Here is a 17,373-nt window from a genome sequence, read left to right as displayed (position 1 = left end):
GAGTGCTAAACTCTAGATTAGCCATGCCAGCTTCACAACTCGGTCCCATCTCATCTGCACGGATCCCTAATCTGGTTGCCATATCTGCAAATATTAAATTAGCCTTCGCGCCAGGATCAAAGAAGATGAGGGCTGCTTGATTCAGAATCTTACCCCAAGCCCTGCAAAACTCTGTTTCTTCACCCTGGGGCTGTTCACTGATTACATCTGGCATCAAACCAGCCATGGTCTTCAATTTCCTTCCCTTTTGATCACTCTTATCTGCATCAACCTTCTTCTCTTTCCACTTTAGGCAATCCCTGGATATGTGTCCCGGTTCCTTGCATTTAAAGCACTTCTTTTCCTCATACAAAGATTTCAGCTCTTCTGGAGATAAATAAGCAGCCACCTTCTTATTCTTTTGCCACTACCCTGCAACAATCGCAGCTTTCTGGTGGTTGGCCTTCTTCTCTATTTGAAAGGACGAGACCCAAACTTCTTCTTTGTGCTATCTTTCTTGACTTCATGCTTCTGACCACCCTTGAATCCCAAAGTCTTTCCCTGCATTAAGGCAAATGATGAGCTAGCATTCTCAATCAATTGTTAGAAACCTTCGTTTTCGTACAATAGTCTCTAAGCTCCTTTGGCAAGCCACAGCAATCCTTCTCTATCTACTCAGAGAAAGGAACATGCCGATAGGAGCTTACAGGCAACAAAGCCGCCCAAAATTTACTATTGTACTCCTCAAGATGTAACCAGCCTTCAATTTCCTTAAGGGCAGTAGACCATCACTTGCATTGCATATTCATTATTCAAAGCCACATTGCATCATTTCCAACCACTTAACTTTAAACAATACCACTTAGAAACAATTGGAGAAATAACTTAATGGAGGCTAGAGTGCCCCTGCTCAATGAAACCAAGTACAAGACAGCACACTGGCCCCAAACACTTGGCGCCCCTTCTGGTATTTATTTATTTCTTTAGGAATGAAATTGGTACATACAAGGGCTCACCCTTGTGCTCTGCCCCACGGGGCAATTCCACTATCCAAGCCAAACCTTGGCTATAACCTACATTCCATCCTAGTGTACACACTAGTACCCAAGTGCCAAGGCAAGGCTAAGGCATTCACCATTGTCCATGACCAACTGTAAAGGTGTCCAAGCATTCCACAAAGCATCCAACTTACTCAACCAGGACTGGCAATCCCACAACTCACTGACCAGTCTCTTGGGGTGATCAAGCTTCAACACAGATCTCAGACTCAACAAGTGACCACAATACCGGAAGAAAATCCACACACTACCCCCTTTGACTCCAATCTGGTTACACCCTCTGTGATAGGGTGCCTATTCATTGCATGAAGGGTCAAGAGGGGCTTCCAACAACAAATGGAGCAATAACAAGCTTCCAAAATACCCAAATGCAATCAACATGAAAGAGATAGCGACAAGAGAACTCAAACCAGCTTTAACTGACTTCAATCCAGCTCTGAAACACCTCCAGAAGCAATAGATCTAGTGTGGAGGCTAGCAGGAGGAACTGGCAGCTGAGAGAAGAAGGAAAAGAGAAAGGAAAACTGGGAGCTGAGAAATGTGAGAAGAGCAAGGCTCACTGGTGAAGAGGCCAAAAGAGGAGAGGGAAAGGCTAGTCCACCAGCTCCAAGGCCTCGAGATGTGTGCAAATCACAGAAACCAGCGAAGAAGACAGCTCGAAATGGAAGAAAGTCCACCGTACAGCTTCTAGATTCTGCTTCGGGGTGCGTGCCAGCTCCAAAATGCAGAGAACAGCAGCAAAAACAGGCCCGTACAGCTTGTAGGGGATCTCCTCTTGGGGACTGTTCCAGCCTCAAAATCCGTGCAGAAAAACAGAGTTTGCAGCTCCAATCACCTTAGGAAAGGAGGAGCAGCAAAGTTCCAAGGTCCAAGCTCCCTCGGGATGCGTGCAATTGTCCATACAACAGCCTTGGGATGCGTGAAAATGAGTGAAAACCAGCAACATCAAAAAGCCCGTACAAGCATTAATGGTGCCTCAAGATTCGTGAGAGAGGAATGAAGGGGGGAGATGCATGCATGGGGGATTGCCACATGGCCCCTCATTAATGCTCTAACCCTCCCAAACCAATGGAACATTGGTTTGCCCCTCACATTAAAGTCCTAGCTAACCAATGAAACATTGGTTTCTCCTTGGGCCCAACATTTAGACCCCTCTAAACCTTGCCTTGCCCCTAGCAAGTAGGCCTAGTGTGTGCACCTAGGGACTTCTGGGAAGCGTCGCTTCCCCTGGGCTAGTCCCCTAAGCCAAAGTTAGTTACCATTCATAACTTCACGTCCCCGTGACACAAGTTCTCGGCAGTTGTTTGTATTCATTTCATGCCAAGTAGTCATGATGTCAACCTCAAAAGTTGTAGTAAGCCACGCAGCTAAAAACACTTGTTTAAATCCTACCCAAGTAGTAGGTGCAGTAATCTGCATGAGCACAGTGGTCCACCACTTGAGAGCATCACCCTTCAGAAAACTTGCAGCCCGACGTATCTTAGATGACTCAGAAAAATTTCCTCCAGTATACACTGCATCAAACTGCTGAAGAAAGGTCAAATCCTTAAGCTTATCCTGAGTACTACTAAACGTCTCAAATTTGACCACAGCTCCAGCTTCTTCAAAGTCTTTCACTTTCCCTTTCCGTGTCAAGTTATCATATATAGGAGCCTGAGCAAAAGGAACAGCAGCACTCACACTATCTCAAGCACCAACACCATGAGGCAAAGCTGTATTATTCAGACCAGCTCCTGAATGTTGCATATTCCGCATAACCATATTGCATGCTACTGCATTAGGTATTCTTGTTTGCTACCCCAACATTTGCATACATCAAATTCTGTCCTAGGGGCTGCATCATAGGCTGAAACCCCACCATCTGACTTGCAGGCATACCAGCAAATTGTGCTTGAGGGCTGACCATAGCCTGGAAAACCGATCCTCCACCGAAATAACCATGTTGCACAGGGGGTGCAATAACTCCTTGATGTCTGGAAACTATAGACAAGAAATTATTGCCTTGATTCTGCCCCAGAATAACATTAGATTGCTGCAAACCATAGGGGTTTTGCAGGGGCTGAACCTGAAAATTCACATGCGATCTCTTGTTAACTTCAAACCCCTTATCTGCATCATCAAACTTCCTTTTCTTAAGCTGCGTTTCAGAATTCAAAATCTTCTGAAGATGAGGGTCCTGTGAAAATTGAAAAAAAGCTCTGCAACTATGCCTTGAAGAAATCCATATCCTCCTCATCAGTATTGTCAACCTGCTGCTTAGCAACATGCTGAGATCCCTCTCTGACATTCTCTCTTCGTCTTCCTCTTCTGTGAGAGTCAGAGATCTTTCCCTGTGTGCTATATCCTTTGCCTTGTCTGCAGGACTTGCACCAAGCCAACCATAGGCTCACCTCTTAAAGAAGTTAGGTGGATCCCGGCAATGGAACCATGAAACCAGCCTTCACTCATCAAAGGGTGGTAGGATCCACTTTAATCATAGCCATACTCAAATTATTAATCAACACAGATTAAATCACAGAGAGCTAGAGCGCTCCTACTTAAAAACAAAGACACCGATTCCCCAAACACTAACGCCCCTTAAGGTATTTCTTTAATATTCATATAAAGCCAAGAGGCTGTCTCCTGAAAGCTGCACCACACGCACACCATTGTCCACAGACTTCCAATACCCTACACACCCTGCAGTTCCTGCTCAACTTTATATGGCGAACATGCATCCAAACACTAGGCAATCACGCACTCTTCCTTCCGACCAAGTGTGCAACAAAACCCAAAGGCATAAACTATATGTCTACTCATTGCACCTGCACAACCAAGTACCCAACCAGCCAGACACAGCTAACAACTACAAAAAAGCCAAAGACGGCCAAAACTCTCGCGCAACTAGCTAGGAAAACCCTTCCAAAACAGGTCGTCCCTATCTATAGTCACCCTGGCCACTGCCCAACAGCAATACCCAGCGCAATAACCAGCCAACAACCAGTCTAGAAACGGAAAAAGCAGGCAAAGACCAGCCTTCCTCTACCTAGAATCCATAGGAATCAGGTCGTTAGAATAGATGATTCAGCCTTGGCGCAGTCCAAAGGCAGCTCCAAAAGTCTCTCCTTCAGGATCCCAAAAATCGGTGAAAACATCCTATAGAAGAAATTGCCATACCTCTGGGACCCAAAAACAGCAAAAACCAGCCTGTGGAGAAATCGCAATTCTTCCTGCTCAGCTTCTGGCAGCGGAAACAGCATCCAAACAGGTCGCCCACCAGCCCGGAGGTCACCAGTAGCAACAGAAGTCCAAAATCCAGCCTGAAAACAAGTTGCTTAGCTCCAGGCAGGCTCCAGGGAAAAATTGCCATGGATTTTCTCTTCCAGCCTTGATTTTGGGCTCCTGCATGCTGCTGATTTTGGAGTCCCGTGCTAAAATAAGCAAATTTTAATTGCACCACTCTTTTGCCCCTCTATTGCACACATTGGTCCTAGGAATTAATTGCCTAGTAATTGGCCAGCACATTCACAATCGCCAAGGACCCGCTAGGAATTTTAATTCCCCAAGTCCCGCACACTTGGCGAGACTTCCATGCCCAAGAGACCCAGTCACACGTAAATTACAGGAGTCACAAATCAAAATTCCCATAAATTTACGTCCTCCTGACACATGTCCTCTCCTTTCTCTTTTCATGCTTCTCTCCTCTTCTCTTCTCATGAAAGAATGAAAGAAGAGAGAGAAATAGATACGGAGAAGAGGGATGTTTCTTGCCTCGAATCTCCACTTGTCTTCTCTTTCGAAGCTCCCCCCTCTTTGCATTCACAAAAGACTGAAACAAACAATTATTAGGACAAGTATATATGGAAAAGAGAAAGAGATGGACAGAGGGATTCATAAAAGACTGAAAGAAACAATCATTAGAACAAGTATATAGGAAAAGAGAAAGAGATGGATAGAGGGATGCCTATTTTCCCTTTCAATTTGTGGCTTGGTTTCTCTTCTACGCTCCTCCCTTTTGCCCCATTCTTCCTATGGAGTTTGTAGATTTCGGTAGTACCATATTACCTAACGGATGGATTATTGAAAACGTATAACTTATGGGGATGGATGATACACAGAAGGGGCGAAATAATACTCCCCTAGGGATTCAGTTCACAGTCAGATTTTGCCTATACAGCCTATGGTTCTGGTGTCTCAAGATATGGTTTTGTTACTTGTCCCCAAGGGGTTAAATAATCAGCCCCAATGCAACTGCTTCCAGTTCCTCCAATCTAGACCTTGTTGCGAATCAACCTCGAAAAGCAAGAAGCACACCGGCGTGTGCTCATGCATTTCCACCACACAGGGGCACGCGCAACATTGATAACTACACGCCTATGGAACAGTAGGATGATGAAACTACCTTTACCACATGAAGGCGGGTGAGTGCATGCACACCTCCATCAGCCAAGGTCCTTTGTCCTAGGGATCAATGCTAAGACAGATGGAAGCCTCAATTGCCGTAGATGTCCTAGCTATTCAAATGGGCCTAACCAGCTTCATGAAGTAAGCTATTCAAGTGGCCCTAACCATCTTCATGTCCAATACACCTACTAGCTTAGGTCTCAACCTCGAATATCCTACCCTAGTTTGACCTTTTTGTTTCGTTTAGAAGTGTAACATTCTCATCTCTTTAACAGAGAAGTCTCCATAGGTAACATTCTCCTCTCATTGAAAACGAAGTCCCCATAGGCTTTTGGAATCGCTTGTAAAAGGCTTTCAATGTTGCTAGAGGTATTGTGCTATAACCCTTTCATTTAATTTAAAAAATAAATTTATGAATGACACCCCTTAAATCTTATTCCCAACATCCATCCAAACTTACTTGTGGATATAAGGAAATTCGTATTGTTTGAAATTTCTCTGAGCAAGTTTGGAACATTAGATGACTACTTGGGGGCAAGACGAAGATGGGGTGAAAAGGAGAGGGTGACATGGTATTAACGAGGGAAGCCTTGTGTCGCGGTGCTACCTTGGTATGTGTGTTGTGGTGCACTTGGAATTTGGAGGGGATTGTCCTCATTAATTGTGACACCTTTTCACAAAGCATATCCACTTTCTTGGTAAATATTTATTTCTTTTTTTTAAAAACCTCAAGTTTTTTATTCTAGGATGATTGCCAAAAAGTATGCACATATTTCTTATTGTTCAATTTGATACCTAGTTTGGGAGAGTCTAGCGTTTCAGTGTGGATCCCCAATGCAGGGGTTCCAGGCATTAGTGTCCCACAAGTTGAGAACTACTTCTATGAGGAGAAAAACCATACCCAAGAATTTGGGACCACACAAATAGATACAATGTGCATCAACCCAAGAATTTTTTGTGCGCTGTGTGCTCTTAAATTTGTTTCCCAAAATCTCCTTTTTTGGTTTTACAATGTAATCACCACGCATATTCATGAGGTGAAGAACAGTTTTTTTAATGCAAATTTCATCTTTTATAAAACATGGGAAGACATTATCACATTTGCTTATCCACTAGAGATGCCATTGTCAGTATTGCTGCTTTTTTCTGGAAAATTGTGTCTATTGTTGGAGAATGGGAGGTAGTTATATCTTTGACCAAAAAAGTTCAAGAGCAGCACCTGGAATTGAAACATAGGATAGACTGCAAAAGAATAACTAAGAAGAGTAGGAGTATGTAACATAGCCTTTAGCCAGTTTGCCTTTTGGGATTGTAGTACATTCTTTTTTCAATTTAAGTTATGCAAACAGAACATAAAAAGCACAGAATCACAATGCACTTCTCTGGGTGGAAATATAGCTGAAACAAAATGGATGGGTCTCCAGAAATATGTAAACATTTAGCAAACATGGTGTTGTGTACGCCATCTGAACCGCAACACCCCTCCTCACTGCGGGGAAAAAGGAAGGAAATAGAAACATTGCCAGCCCAACAGTTAGCAATATTCCCCCTGTTACATTTGACTACCCTCAAGCAAGGTCACAGGCCTGCCTTGAAAAAAAAATTTGAATGAAGATAATCTCACACATTTCTTAGATCTAAATGGAGAAACCACATGAAAGTATCTACAAATGTTAAGTCCCTAAAATGTTAGCTAGGCGTGATCTCATACGCTCTGGCACCTAAGTTCAGTGATACAGAAGATGCTCCAGAAAATGATCCTTCCTTGGCAAGAATAAAGGCACTATACCTGCAAGTATGAAACAGTCACAGAATCATGCTCTGAAGAGATATCTGCTAGAATGTCCTCCATAGCACGCACCATTATACCACGATCAGAGGAGTCTTCTTCCCCTAATTTTCCAAGTGTGAAAGTTTTGCCCGTTCCTGTCTGTCCATAAGCCATGATGGTTCCATTGTACCCTTCCAACACACTCTGCAAAACGTTTGGGCAAAAACATTGTGTCTTGTCACAACACATAGCTGCTCCAACACATAGAGATACATCATCCTGTGAGTAGTCAGGCATGTTCCTACATCAAATCCATGCACCGTCGTGTTACCTAAACAGATTATCCATCTTTCACCAATAGCTGCATCCATGGATCAGCAAGCGCAAGAACACTCTCTTTTTACCTCCAAATCTAAACAGTATGAATCCTGGTAAGTAAACATTGTCATCTTTACAGTCTCTAACAGGTAGGAATAGCTTACAACACATAGTAGAATCTTTGAATTTTTTTGTGTCTGAACATTCTAAACATCAGCAGTGGATTGCAGAATGCGTACTCATGCTGAAAAGAGACAGACACTTGTGCCGACTCTTAGGCTCAATCCTAATCATACTAATTGAGCTTTATTGGCCAAATGTTAAAATCGTTCCGAGCTAGAAAATTTATGAAACGATTTGAACAGGGCTAAGATGGAGTGTGAATATTGCAGTGTGGATTTATGATGGATTTTGTATATGACATAATACATTCCATGTGCATATGTGCCACAATTGAGGTTGCCATTTTTCTAAAGTCTAAACAGAAACCATATTCTCTGTGACATCCTCATTCATCTTTAAACTTTCCAACAAGTACTTTCTAGGTAACAAAGCCACCCCAATGTTCCATCACTACCTAAGCTTCTATCACAATCACATGTCCACATCCACATTGACCTTTCCAGCAAGTACTTCCTAAGTAACAAAGCCACCCCAATTTTCAAACATACCTAAGCTTCTATGACAAACAATGTCCGTCACTTTCTCCATCCTACAAAATACCCACCACGCTCCACCTTACCAGCCATTTTGCCACTCTCATACATTGTCAGCCAGTACACATATCCTTTCCTTTAGCTCAGTCTTAAAGCTGGTAAAGCAGATAAAAGTTGCCACCAAACTGCCATTGCAAAAGATGATTCCTTCCTGGATGGACCAATTCAAATTTATTGTCCACCAAACAAATACATACTACACCCCCACAATGACAAATTATCACCCAAAATCTCAAAGCCCCCAATTGATGTCAACAGTGACACAACAAACTGAATTGTTGCAAGACATAACATGTCGTTAGAGTTACTCACCCATATTTTGCAGTTGTAGCTTATATCTAGATGAGTCTAGGAACATCCATCGCGCATAGTAGCGACTAGCTACTATAACTTACCCACTGATGTCATCAGCGCCCAACAGTGGGTGTAGACCATAGTATAAGCATATGATCTCACACATATAAATCCACACACCAACACATACCAAAGCATCCATTTATACAAAGTCTTTGTACTAAGTTTATGTCAGCACTCCAGAGGTGAAGGGCAGACTCAGCCATGACAAAGGCTAGCACTAAAGGAGAAGGCTAATCAAAAGGTAGTCCAAAATCTCTTCATTCAAGCTACAACTGCTTGTGAAGACTAAACGATTTCATTTTAGTGTCTCCCAGACGAGCATCTAAACAAAATCATGAGAGGGAAAGATTGGGAGAATGAAAGACCGGATTCTTTGCCAACATGATAGCACTCTGACTATCACAATGCAAAACTGGCATATCTCCTGTAATGCCCAAATCTCCCACCAGCGGAGTAAGCCATATTGCTTCCTTGCAAGCCTCAGTGGCTGCAACATATTCAGCTTCAGTGGTTGACAGTGCAACGCATTTCTGCAACCGAGACACCCATGATATAGCACCTCCTGCAAATGTGAAAATATAACCGGTAGTAAATTTCCGGTTATCTGCATTCCCTGCATACTCTGAATCTGTAAAACCATGCACCAATGCATCCTGCCTACCATAGCATATGCACGTCTTTGGTACCCTTGAGATACCTCAAGACACCTTTCACTGCTTCCCAGTGCCGCTTGCCTGGATTTGCCATATACCTGCTGATGACTCCCACTGCAAAAGCAATATCCGGACGAGTGGCAACCATGGCATACATCAAAGAACCAACTGCAGATGCATACGGAACCTTGGCCATTTCAGCCTTATCATCATCTGATCTGGGGCTGTCCTTACTACTGAGTTTTAAATGAGGAGGCAACGGGGTACTAATAGACTTCCCCCCCTCCATTTTAAACCTCTGCAGTACTTTGTCAATGTACTCCTTCTGTGACAGAAACAAAAGTCCCTTGGACCTGTCACGAGTAATCCGCATGCCAAGAATATGGTTCGCATCACCCAAGTCTTTCATGTCAAAAGACTTATGCAGTTGTTTCTTCAAAGTACTAATCTCCTGCTGAGATTTACTAGCAATCAGCATGTCATCCACATATAGAATGAGTAGCATCAAACTGCCATCCTTTGCCCGTTTGGTGTACAAGCAATGATCGGTCTCACACCTAAGATACCCTTGGGACTGCATGAAGGCATCAAACTTCTTGTACCATTCTCTTGGCGCCTGCTTGAGTCCATACAAGCTCCTCTTGAGCTTACACACAAGCTGCTCTTTCCCTTTAACAGCATATCCCTCTGGTTGACTCATATAGATCTCATCATGGAGATCTCCGTGAAGAAAAGCAGTCTTCACATCCATCTGACATAAATCCATGTCCTCATGAGCAACAAGAGCTAACACTGCTCTCAAAGTAGTCATCTTGACTACAGGGGAAAAGATCTCATCAAAGTCAATGCCCTTCTCCTGCTTAAATCCCTTGGCAACCAATCTGGCCTTATACCTCGGTAAAGCATTTGAATCCACTTTGACTTTGTAAACCCACTTGCATGGCAAAACCTTTCTGCCTGCAGGTAGCTGCACCAAGTCCCATGTATCATTTTGAAGTAGGGAGTCCATTTCTGACTGCATGGCTTTCTCCCACTTCCTTTTCTCTGTTCTTCCCATAGCTTCCTTGAAGCTGGAAGGCTCACCACAATTTGTCAGCATGATAAAATCAGCCACATTATTGGCTCCTGGAACAAACCTGTCAGGAGGCCGTTGTACACGGGTGCTCCTCCTAACAAAATGTTCCGGATTAGGCTGCTGTCTAGCCTGTTCGTCATGCATGACGGGTGGCTGTACCACCATATTTGGCTGTTCTACAGCCCCATTTGCTGGCATTTCCAGTGGTGCATCATTGGCAACATTGTCTGGCTGATTTTCAGCCTGTATACCCTCTTGAACAGGGTTATCTACAGCAGCCTGCTGCTGCATATTAATGGGCATTCTTTGCTGTCCGACATCATCATAAACAACCCTCCTGTATTCCACAGGTTGCACGGGTTCTTTGTGTACACTATCCTCTTTAAAGATGACATCATTGCTGCGTATAATCTTCCGTTTGACGGGATCCCATAACCTGTACCCCATTTCACCTTCGTCACCATAACCCATAAAGATGCATCTGGAAGACTTTGGCTCCAGTTTGGTGCGCAATTCTTTGCGTATATGAGCAAAGCACTCGCAGCCAAACACACGTAAGTGCTTATATGAAGGTGGCTTGCCAGACCACACCTCCTCTGGCACTTTCAACTCCAAAGCCTTGTTCGGCGACCTGTTAATTATGTGAACTGCTGTTTGCACGGCTTCTGCCCAAAAGCCATGGGGCAATGCAGCATAAGACAACATACATCGAACCTTTTCCTGAATAGTTCGATTCATCCGCTCACTCACACCATTTTGAGATGCATTGTGAGGGGCTGTGAGTTCCTGTTTAATGCCCTTAGCTTCGCAAAACTGTACAAAAGCATGTGACACATACTCACCCCCATTATCGGATCTGAGGCATTTCAGCCTGCGACCTGTCCGATTCTCAACCTGAGCGACAAACTTCTTGAAAGCATCTAAGGCATCGCTTTTATGCTTCAAGAAATAGACCCACACTTTGCGTGTGGCATCATCAATAAAAGTAATGAAATGCTTTGCACCCCCTAGTGATAGCTGTGGCATCTCACACAAATCAGTGTGCACTAGATCAAGCGGTGCTCTATTTTGGGGAGTTCTCCTCTTATGAGGAGTCATAGAATGCTTGCCAAATATGCAATGATCACAAGTAGGCAAATCTGAAAATGAAAGAGACGGCAGATAACCCAAACGTGACAGTTCTTGCCGGACATGTGTCCCAACCGGCTATGCCACAATGAAACCTTTGGCAGCTCGGTTATGGCAACAACATGATTACCTACACTGGAAACATAAAGAGGATACAAGGTATCACTCTTATAACCCTCAGCCACTACAACCTGGCCATCAGTAATCACCCATTTGGAATCCCCAAATGTGGTGTGGGAACCACTGTCATCCAACAAGCCAGTGCTAATCAGATTTTTCTTGATTTGCGGCACATGGCGAACACCATCAAGCATAAAAGTACGTCCATCAGGGAATACTATCTGTACATATTTTCACTGTCTCTGTATACTATAGCTACTGCCAATCCCTGCAATCTGACATGCATAGTTGTTCCCAAGATGAACAACTCCATGAGTACCTGTGTAGGAAGTAAACCACTCCCTATGAGGAGTAACATGAAAAGAAGCACCTGAATCCAAGAGCCAGGTGTGCATGTCATGGCCATCAATAACCAATGTATGTGCAATTACAGCAGAAGAGCATAAAACATCATGTCTGTCACTTTCACTGTCTTTTGCTGCAACATTCACTGCATCCAAGTCATCTGCCTTGGCCTTGCCTTTGCCTTTGCTTCCACTACCTGCATCCTTTGCCTCAGCCTTCTTGGCTTTCTGATCCCGTATAAACTTGAAGCACTTAGACTTCACATGTCCCTTCTTGCCACAGTAAAAGCATTCAATATCCTTTTTGCCACGGGACTGACTGCGGGATTTGGACTTGCCAGCAGATCTCCCCTTCTGCTGAGTCCTGCCTCTTTCCTGTACCTGCAAAGCATTTGAAGACTTGCTGCCCGCATTTTTCTTCCTGCTCATCTCCTCCATAAGGAGAGAGCTCTCCACATCAGCATATATAAGAGTGACATTTGAATTAGAAAGGGTGGTCTTGAAAGTGTCCCAACTCTCAGGGAGGGTACACAACAAGAAAGTAGCCTTGAACTCCTCATCAAGGTTCAACCCCTGTGCAATCAGCTGTGTAAAGATGGCATTGAACTCACTCAAGTGTGAGGTCATAGCTGTACCTTCCTTCATGCGAAGATCAACTAGCTTCTTCAACCAATAAACCTTACTGGCTGAACTCTTTTGGGCATACAACTCTGCTAGCCTCTGCCATAGGCCATAAGAGGTCTTTTCAGCCTCAACATTGAACACAAGAGAATCACTGAGAGTAAGCATGATAGCAGCCCTAGCGGACAAATCTAGCTCCTCCCACTCATCATCTTACATGCAGCTGTTCCACAAGTGCTTTATCAGTGCATCATCAGCTGACGAAGCACAAAACACTGCTGTCCTGGACACTTCTCCCACCTCAGATGAGGTATTGCACTGATTTTATATGCATAAACCACTTATCATACACTGTTTTGTTCACTGAAAAAAGGCTCCAGACACTTCAGCCTGTCACAAGCCTGCAACAGAGAATGGGACAAATCCCAAGCAATCACCCTTCTGCCAAGGGGATAAAAGGCATCTGAAGGTCTCAAACAGTAACTCAAGTGCTCACAAGCAAAATCTGGGCAAAAGCCCCTTGATTTGACACCTGTACCAAGTGAAAAACACCTCAACACTGAGGTAGCATAAAAAAATACAGCGCTCTCCTGGTACTTTCACCTGACAATGTGATGCATACACGGCCCTGTGTACACAGTAACAACACAGATCCCAAAGTACAAACACTGAAGAGGAAATCTTTTGAGCATTGTCAACGATGGACAGTTAGGGACCGAGTAAACTCGATGCGCCCTGGCCAAGCGTGGCTCAACTGAGATTTTCAAAGTGTCGTACACAGAATGTGACCTGCAAGAAATGTCACTGAATACACTGCGGAAACAAGACCAATGTGGGCACCCTGGCTCCACACTGCCTCAAGGCATACACTGCATACACTTCCAGGCAAAAGCCCTATGAAATTGTCACCCAAAAACTGAGATTTGCACTCAGCAAAAGCATAAAAGCCCTCTGCAAAATCAAGGCATTTGACCTTCCCGAAACAAGATAACTATGCAACCACCACACACTGTGGTACTAGTCACCTCAAGCACGAGGGACACGAGGGTACTTGCTGTACCTTCAACACACAGTTGTGAGAACTGAACAAGCAGGAATGTAGAGCAGAGTGCTCTCCCTTTTCCTTCTTCCCCAAAAAAAAATGCCTGCTGTACCTGCTGTACCTGTGCAGGGTACAAATCCCAAAACCAAAATTCGAACTGTACCTTCCTTCCCTCTCTGACGCAACGACCGTACGGCGGCGTCCGTACAGTACGGCCTCCTGTACAGTGTCCGTACGACGGTACGGACATCCGTACCTGACCGTACGACGGCTGTACGGTGCGCGAATTTGCTGCGCACACGCAGCTAGCAGCAGCTAGCTGCTGCTGCGGCTAAGGCTGCCCCGCTCTGCCTGCGCGCCGCCCCGCTCTGCCCGCGCGATGCCTAGCTCTACCCGCGCGCTGCCCGGCTGCTGAGCTCGCTGCTGCCGCTGCTGAGCTCGCTGCTGCCGCTGCTGAGGGCACAAGGCCCGAGGGGATAGGGAGAGGTAGAGCGGAGTGGAGAGGGAGAGGGAGAGATGAAGGCTCTGATACCAGTTGAGAGGGAAAGATTGGGAGAGTGGAAGACCGGGGAGAGAGTGAGAGAGAGGGGAGACGCAAAAGATGTGGGTGTGAAGTGTTGAGCCACACCACAAACTCATAGGTTTTATTAGGATTAGGTTTTTCACCCTGTGACTGTCTTAAGACAGTCATAGGTGTCATATCTTTAACAAAAGGGTGGCAATGTGCCTTTACCCCAACAAATCAAAATAAAGAATAAATACCCAATGCCTCGCATTGATGAGCTCTTTGACTAGTGGCAAGGATAAAAGTATTTTACTAAAACCGACTTAAGATCGGGATATCATCAAGTACAATCAATGATCATCATGTTGCTGGCCACCTGGGAAATCAACAACTTATGTACTTCTTAAAAGGTAGTTTTACTAGCCTAGAAGGAATAATGCCATCCAAGCCTATGTGATAAAGTGCCTGAAATGCCAGGTCAATAAACGCCTAAAGGAAGGCAGATTATTACATCTTTTAGAGATCCAATCTCACAAATGGGAAAGCTTCTATATGGATTTTATTATAGTTTTACCTACGACACAGAGGGTATGTGGGTAATGTGGATCTATTGCCCAAAAGGAGTCATTGTATAGCAAGCAAAGCATGACAAGGCATTCATTCCATGACATGCTTTATTACATCTCCCTTCCCCCCATCATAGGTCCTCGTGACACGCATGTGCCCTAACATAGGAGAGGACTGAATAGTCCTTTATTACCTTCAGTATGTATGTATTTTGTCCCTAAACCACGAGACCGGTTGAAGTTATGATTGCTGCCTTCAAATTCTACATGTAGTCCTGGCATGGGAAGCATCTCTATGGAATTTTTTATAAAATTACCTAGGACACAAGAGGATGGGCGTCATGTGGATCTATTGGCCAAAATGAGTCATTTTGCAAGCAAAGCATGAGAAGGCATTCATTCCATGACATACTTTACATCTCTCTTTCACAATTATAGGCATGTGCCCTCCCATAGGGGAGGAATGAGTAGTCCTTTACTACCTTCATTATGTAAGTATTTTCAACTCAAGCTGCAAGCATCATTATATGCTTGCTGCTAAAAAGATGGCTTTATGTGGTCGAGAGAGGCACATCCTAGGACAGAAAATAGCCTTGACCAATGCTTGTGTCCCAACTTTTCAAAGGTTATTCTTTTCTTTCAAACCTGGCATCTGCCTCTTTTGACCACATAAAGGCAACTTTTTTCAAGTTATTAGTGAGACATGCTGCCCATTGAAACGGAACTTTCTGTCGTAGGCAGGAAAGCCAAAGTATCTATCCTATCAACTGAGTGGTGTCCGTGGCTGCGACCATTTTTGTAGGGAAGGGGTAGGGACAGATTTGGAGAAAGGGGGATAGAGGAGCAGAAGGGAGAGAGAGAGAGAGGGGAAGAGGGAGACGAAAGGGTAGGAGAGAGAGAATGCAGTAGGAAAGAGAGGGAGAGATTGAGAGGGAGTAGGGAAGAGAGAGAGAGAGAGTGAGTGAGCGTAGGCTGGAAGGAGGAAGGGAGAGTAGATAGGATTAGATGTCACATCAAAAAGTGCATAGAAGGGGGTGGATGGAGACTTATATAGTCCCTCCACATTTTCAACCTAAAGGGCCTCTAACTTAGCCTCTTTTTCCCCTTCATTACAGCCATCCCTTCCCATAGAATTTTGTCTCAAAATTTCATATGCGGGCTGTTAGATAGGTGCAGCAAACAGCAAATAATAGTCAGCCTGGTAGGAGATAGGAGTTGTCCTGGACAATGCTCTCTAGCTGCCATGAGTTCTCATCCTCAAGGAGTCCCTACCATTTGATAAGATACTCAGTGTAGACTTTGTTTCGGAGTACCTAATCCCTGAAACCCATGATGCGCTCCGGAACATAGAGTATGTGGCCCTCCTCATCCATAGGTGGTAGCACAGGAAGGACTTGGACATGCTGTCCGACATGTGGCTTCAGCAAGGACACATGGAAAATATTATGAATCCTAGAGAACCTGGGTAGCTCCAACTCATACGCCACCTCGCCAACTTTGCCGAATGATCCTGTAGGGACCATAATACCTGTGAGCAAGCTTCGTGTTGGTGTTACCTTTCAGCGAGGCATAACGGTTCTTATGGAGGCGTAAGTGCACATAATCCCCTACTTCAAAAGACAGATACCTCTTGTGTTCATCCGCATACTTCTTCTGCTTGGCTTGGGCATCTTGCATATTCTTTTTAGCCAATTGCAGAAGGGCATCCATACTCTCCAAGTCATTTCTTGCTTGCTGATTTTTCACAGCCATGTCTGCAACTAAAGATGGCATACCCACTGTGCATCCATACATAGCCTCGAAAGGGCTCATGCCAATAGAGATGTGCTTTGTACTGTTGTAACAAAATTCAGCAAGTGCCAACCACTTATCGCAACACCTCTGTGTGTCATGACAGAAATGCCTCAAATACTCCTCCAACCATTTGTTCACCCTTTCTAACTGTCCATCCGTCTCAGGGTGGTAAGCAGTGCTAGGTGTAAGAGAAGTACCCACTGCTGTAAATAATTCCTGCCAAAAGTGACCCATAAATTTTGCATCTCTGTCGCTGACAATCTCCCGAGGGAAACCATGATGCTTAAAAACATGCGCCAAGCAACCTGTGATGCTGAATAACAGGTCTTAGTGGGTATGAAATGGGCTTGCTTTGTCATTCTGTCAACCACCACAAAAATGCTATCCCATCCCCACTCTGTGAAAGGCGACCCTGTGATGAAATCCATAGCAATGTGAGTCCATTTGCCTTCTAGAATAGGTAATGGCTGCAAGAGACCCGCAGGTAACCGGCTGTCCACTTTATTTTGCTGGCAAGGCAAACATTCATTGACAAATTTAACTACATCCCACCACAAGCCATCCCAGATAAAGCTCTGTTTGACCTTTTCAAGCTCAACCTTAGCACAAAATACAAAACCCATTAGTCAAAGCTGCAAAGTTTACTGGCAAGAAAGGTCAAGATCCTGACAGCCATGTTCGGCAATTTGAGACAAGGTGGACAGCTAGTGGATTTGGACAACTGCCAAATGAGACCAAGAAAGAGCAATTTGCTGCCACATTCAATGGTAAAGCAATGAATTGGTTTATGCAGTATGGTATTGCACATCTTAACACTTATGATGAATTAAAGATTGCTTTCCTAAGCCGTTTTTGAAAAGAGAGAACACCAGAGGACATTTTGAAAAAACTGAGAACAATGAAACAATAGCCTCTATAACTCCACAAATATGGAAGCTGCCTT

The 17,373-nt window shown here is 44.3% G+C and overlaps 1 protein-coding gene across 3 annotated transcripts in view; it reads right to left on the bottom strand.

Moving 5' to 3' along the window:
- The window catches only part of LOC147903252 (kinesin-like protein KIN-UB), an 86,953-nt gene that overhangs the window by 51,033 nt on the left and 18,547 nt on the right, over positions 1-17,373 (bottom strand). For all 3 annotated transcript variants that reach the window (XM_087373016.1, XM_087373018.1, XM_087373017.1), the window contains one exon: positions 7,210-7,395. In XM_087373016.1, coding sequence (XP_087229142.1) covers positions 7,210-7,395 — 186 coding nt within the window. The remainder of the gene's footprint in view (positions 1-7,209; positions 7,396-17,373) is intronic.

Source organism: Dipteris shenzhenensis, chromosome 3 (genome assembly GCF_047967505.1).
Source record: "Dipteris shenzhenensis isolate YYH24624 ecotype China chromosome 3, Dip_SZ_1.0, whole genome shotgun sequence".
NCBI classification, from domain to species: Eukaryota; Viridiplantae; Streptophyta; class Polypodiopsida; order Gleicheniales; family Dipteridaceae; genus Dipteris; species Dipteris shenzhenensis.
The sequence above is the reverse complement of the archived record's forward strand: the minus strand, read 5'-3'. Positions and strand labels throughout refer to the sequence as shown.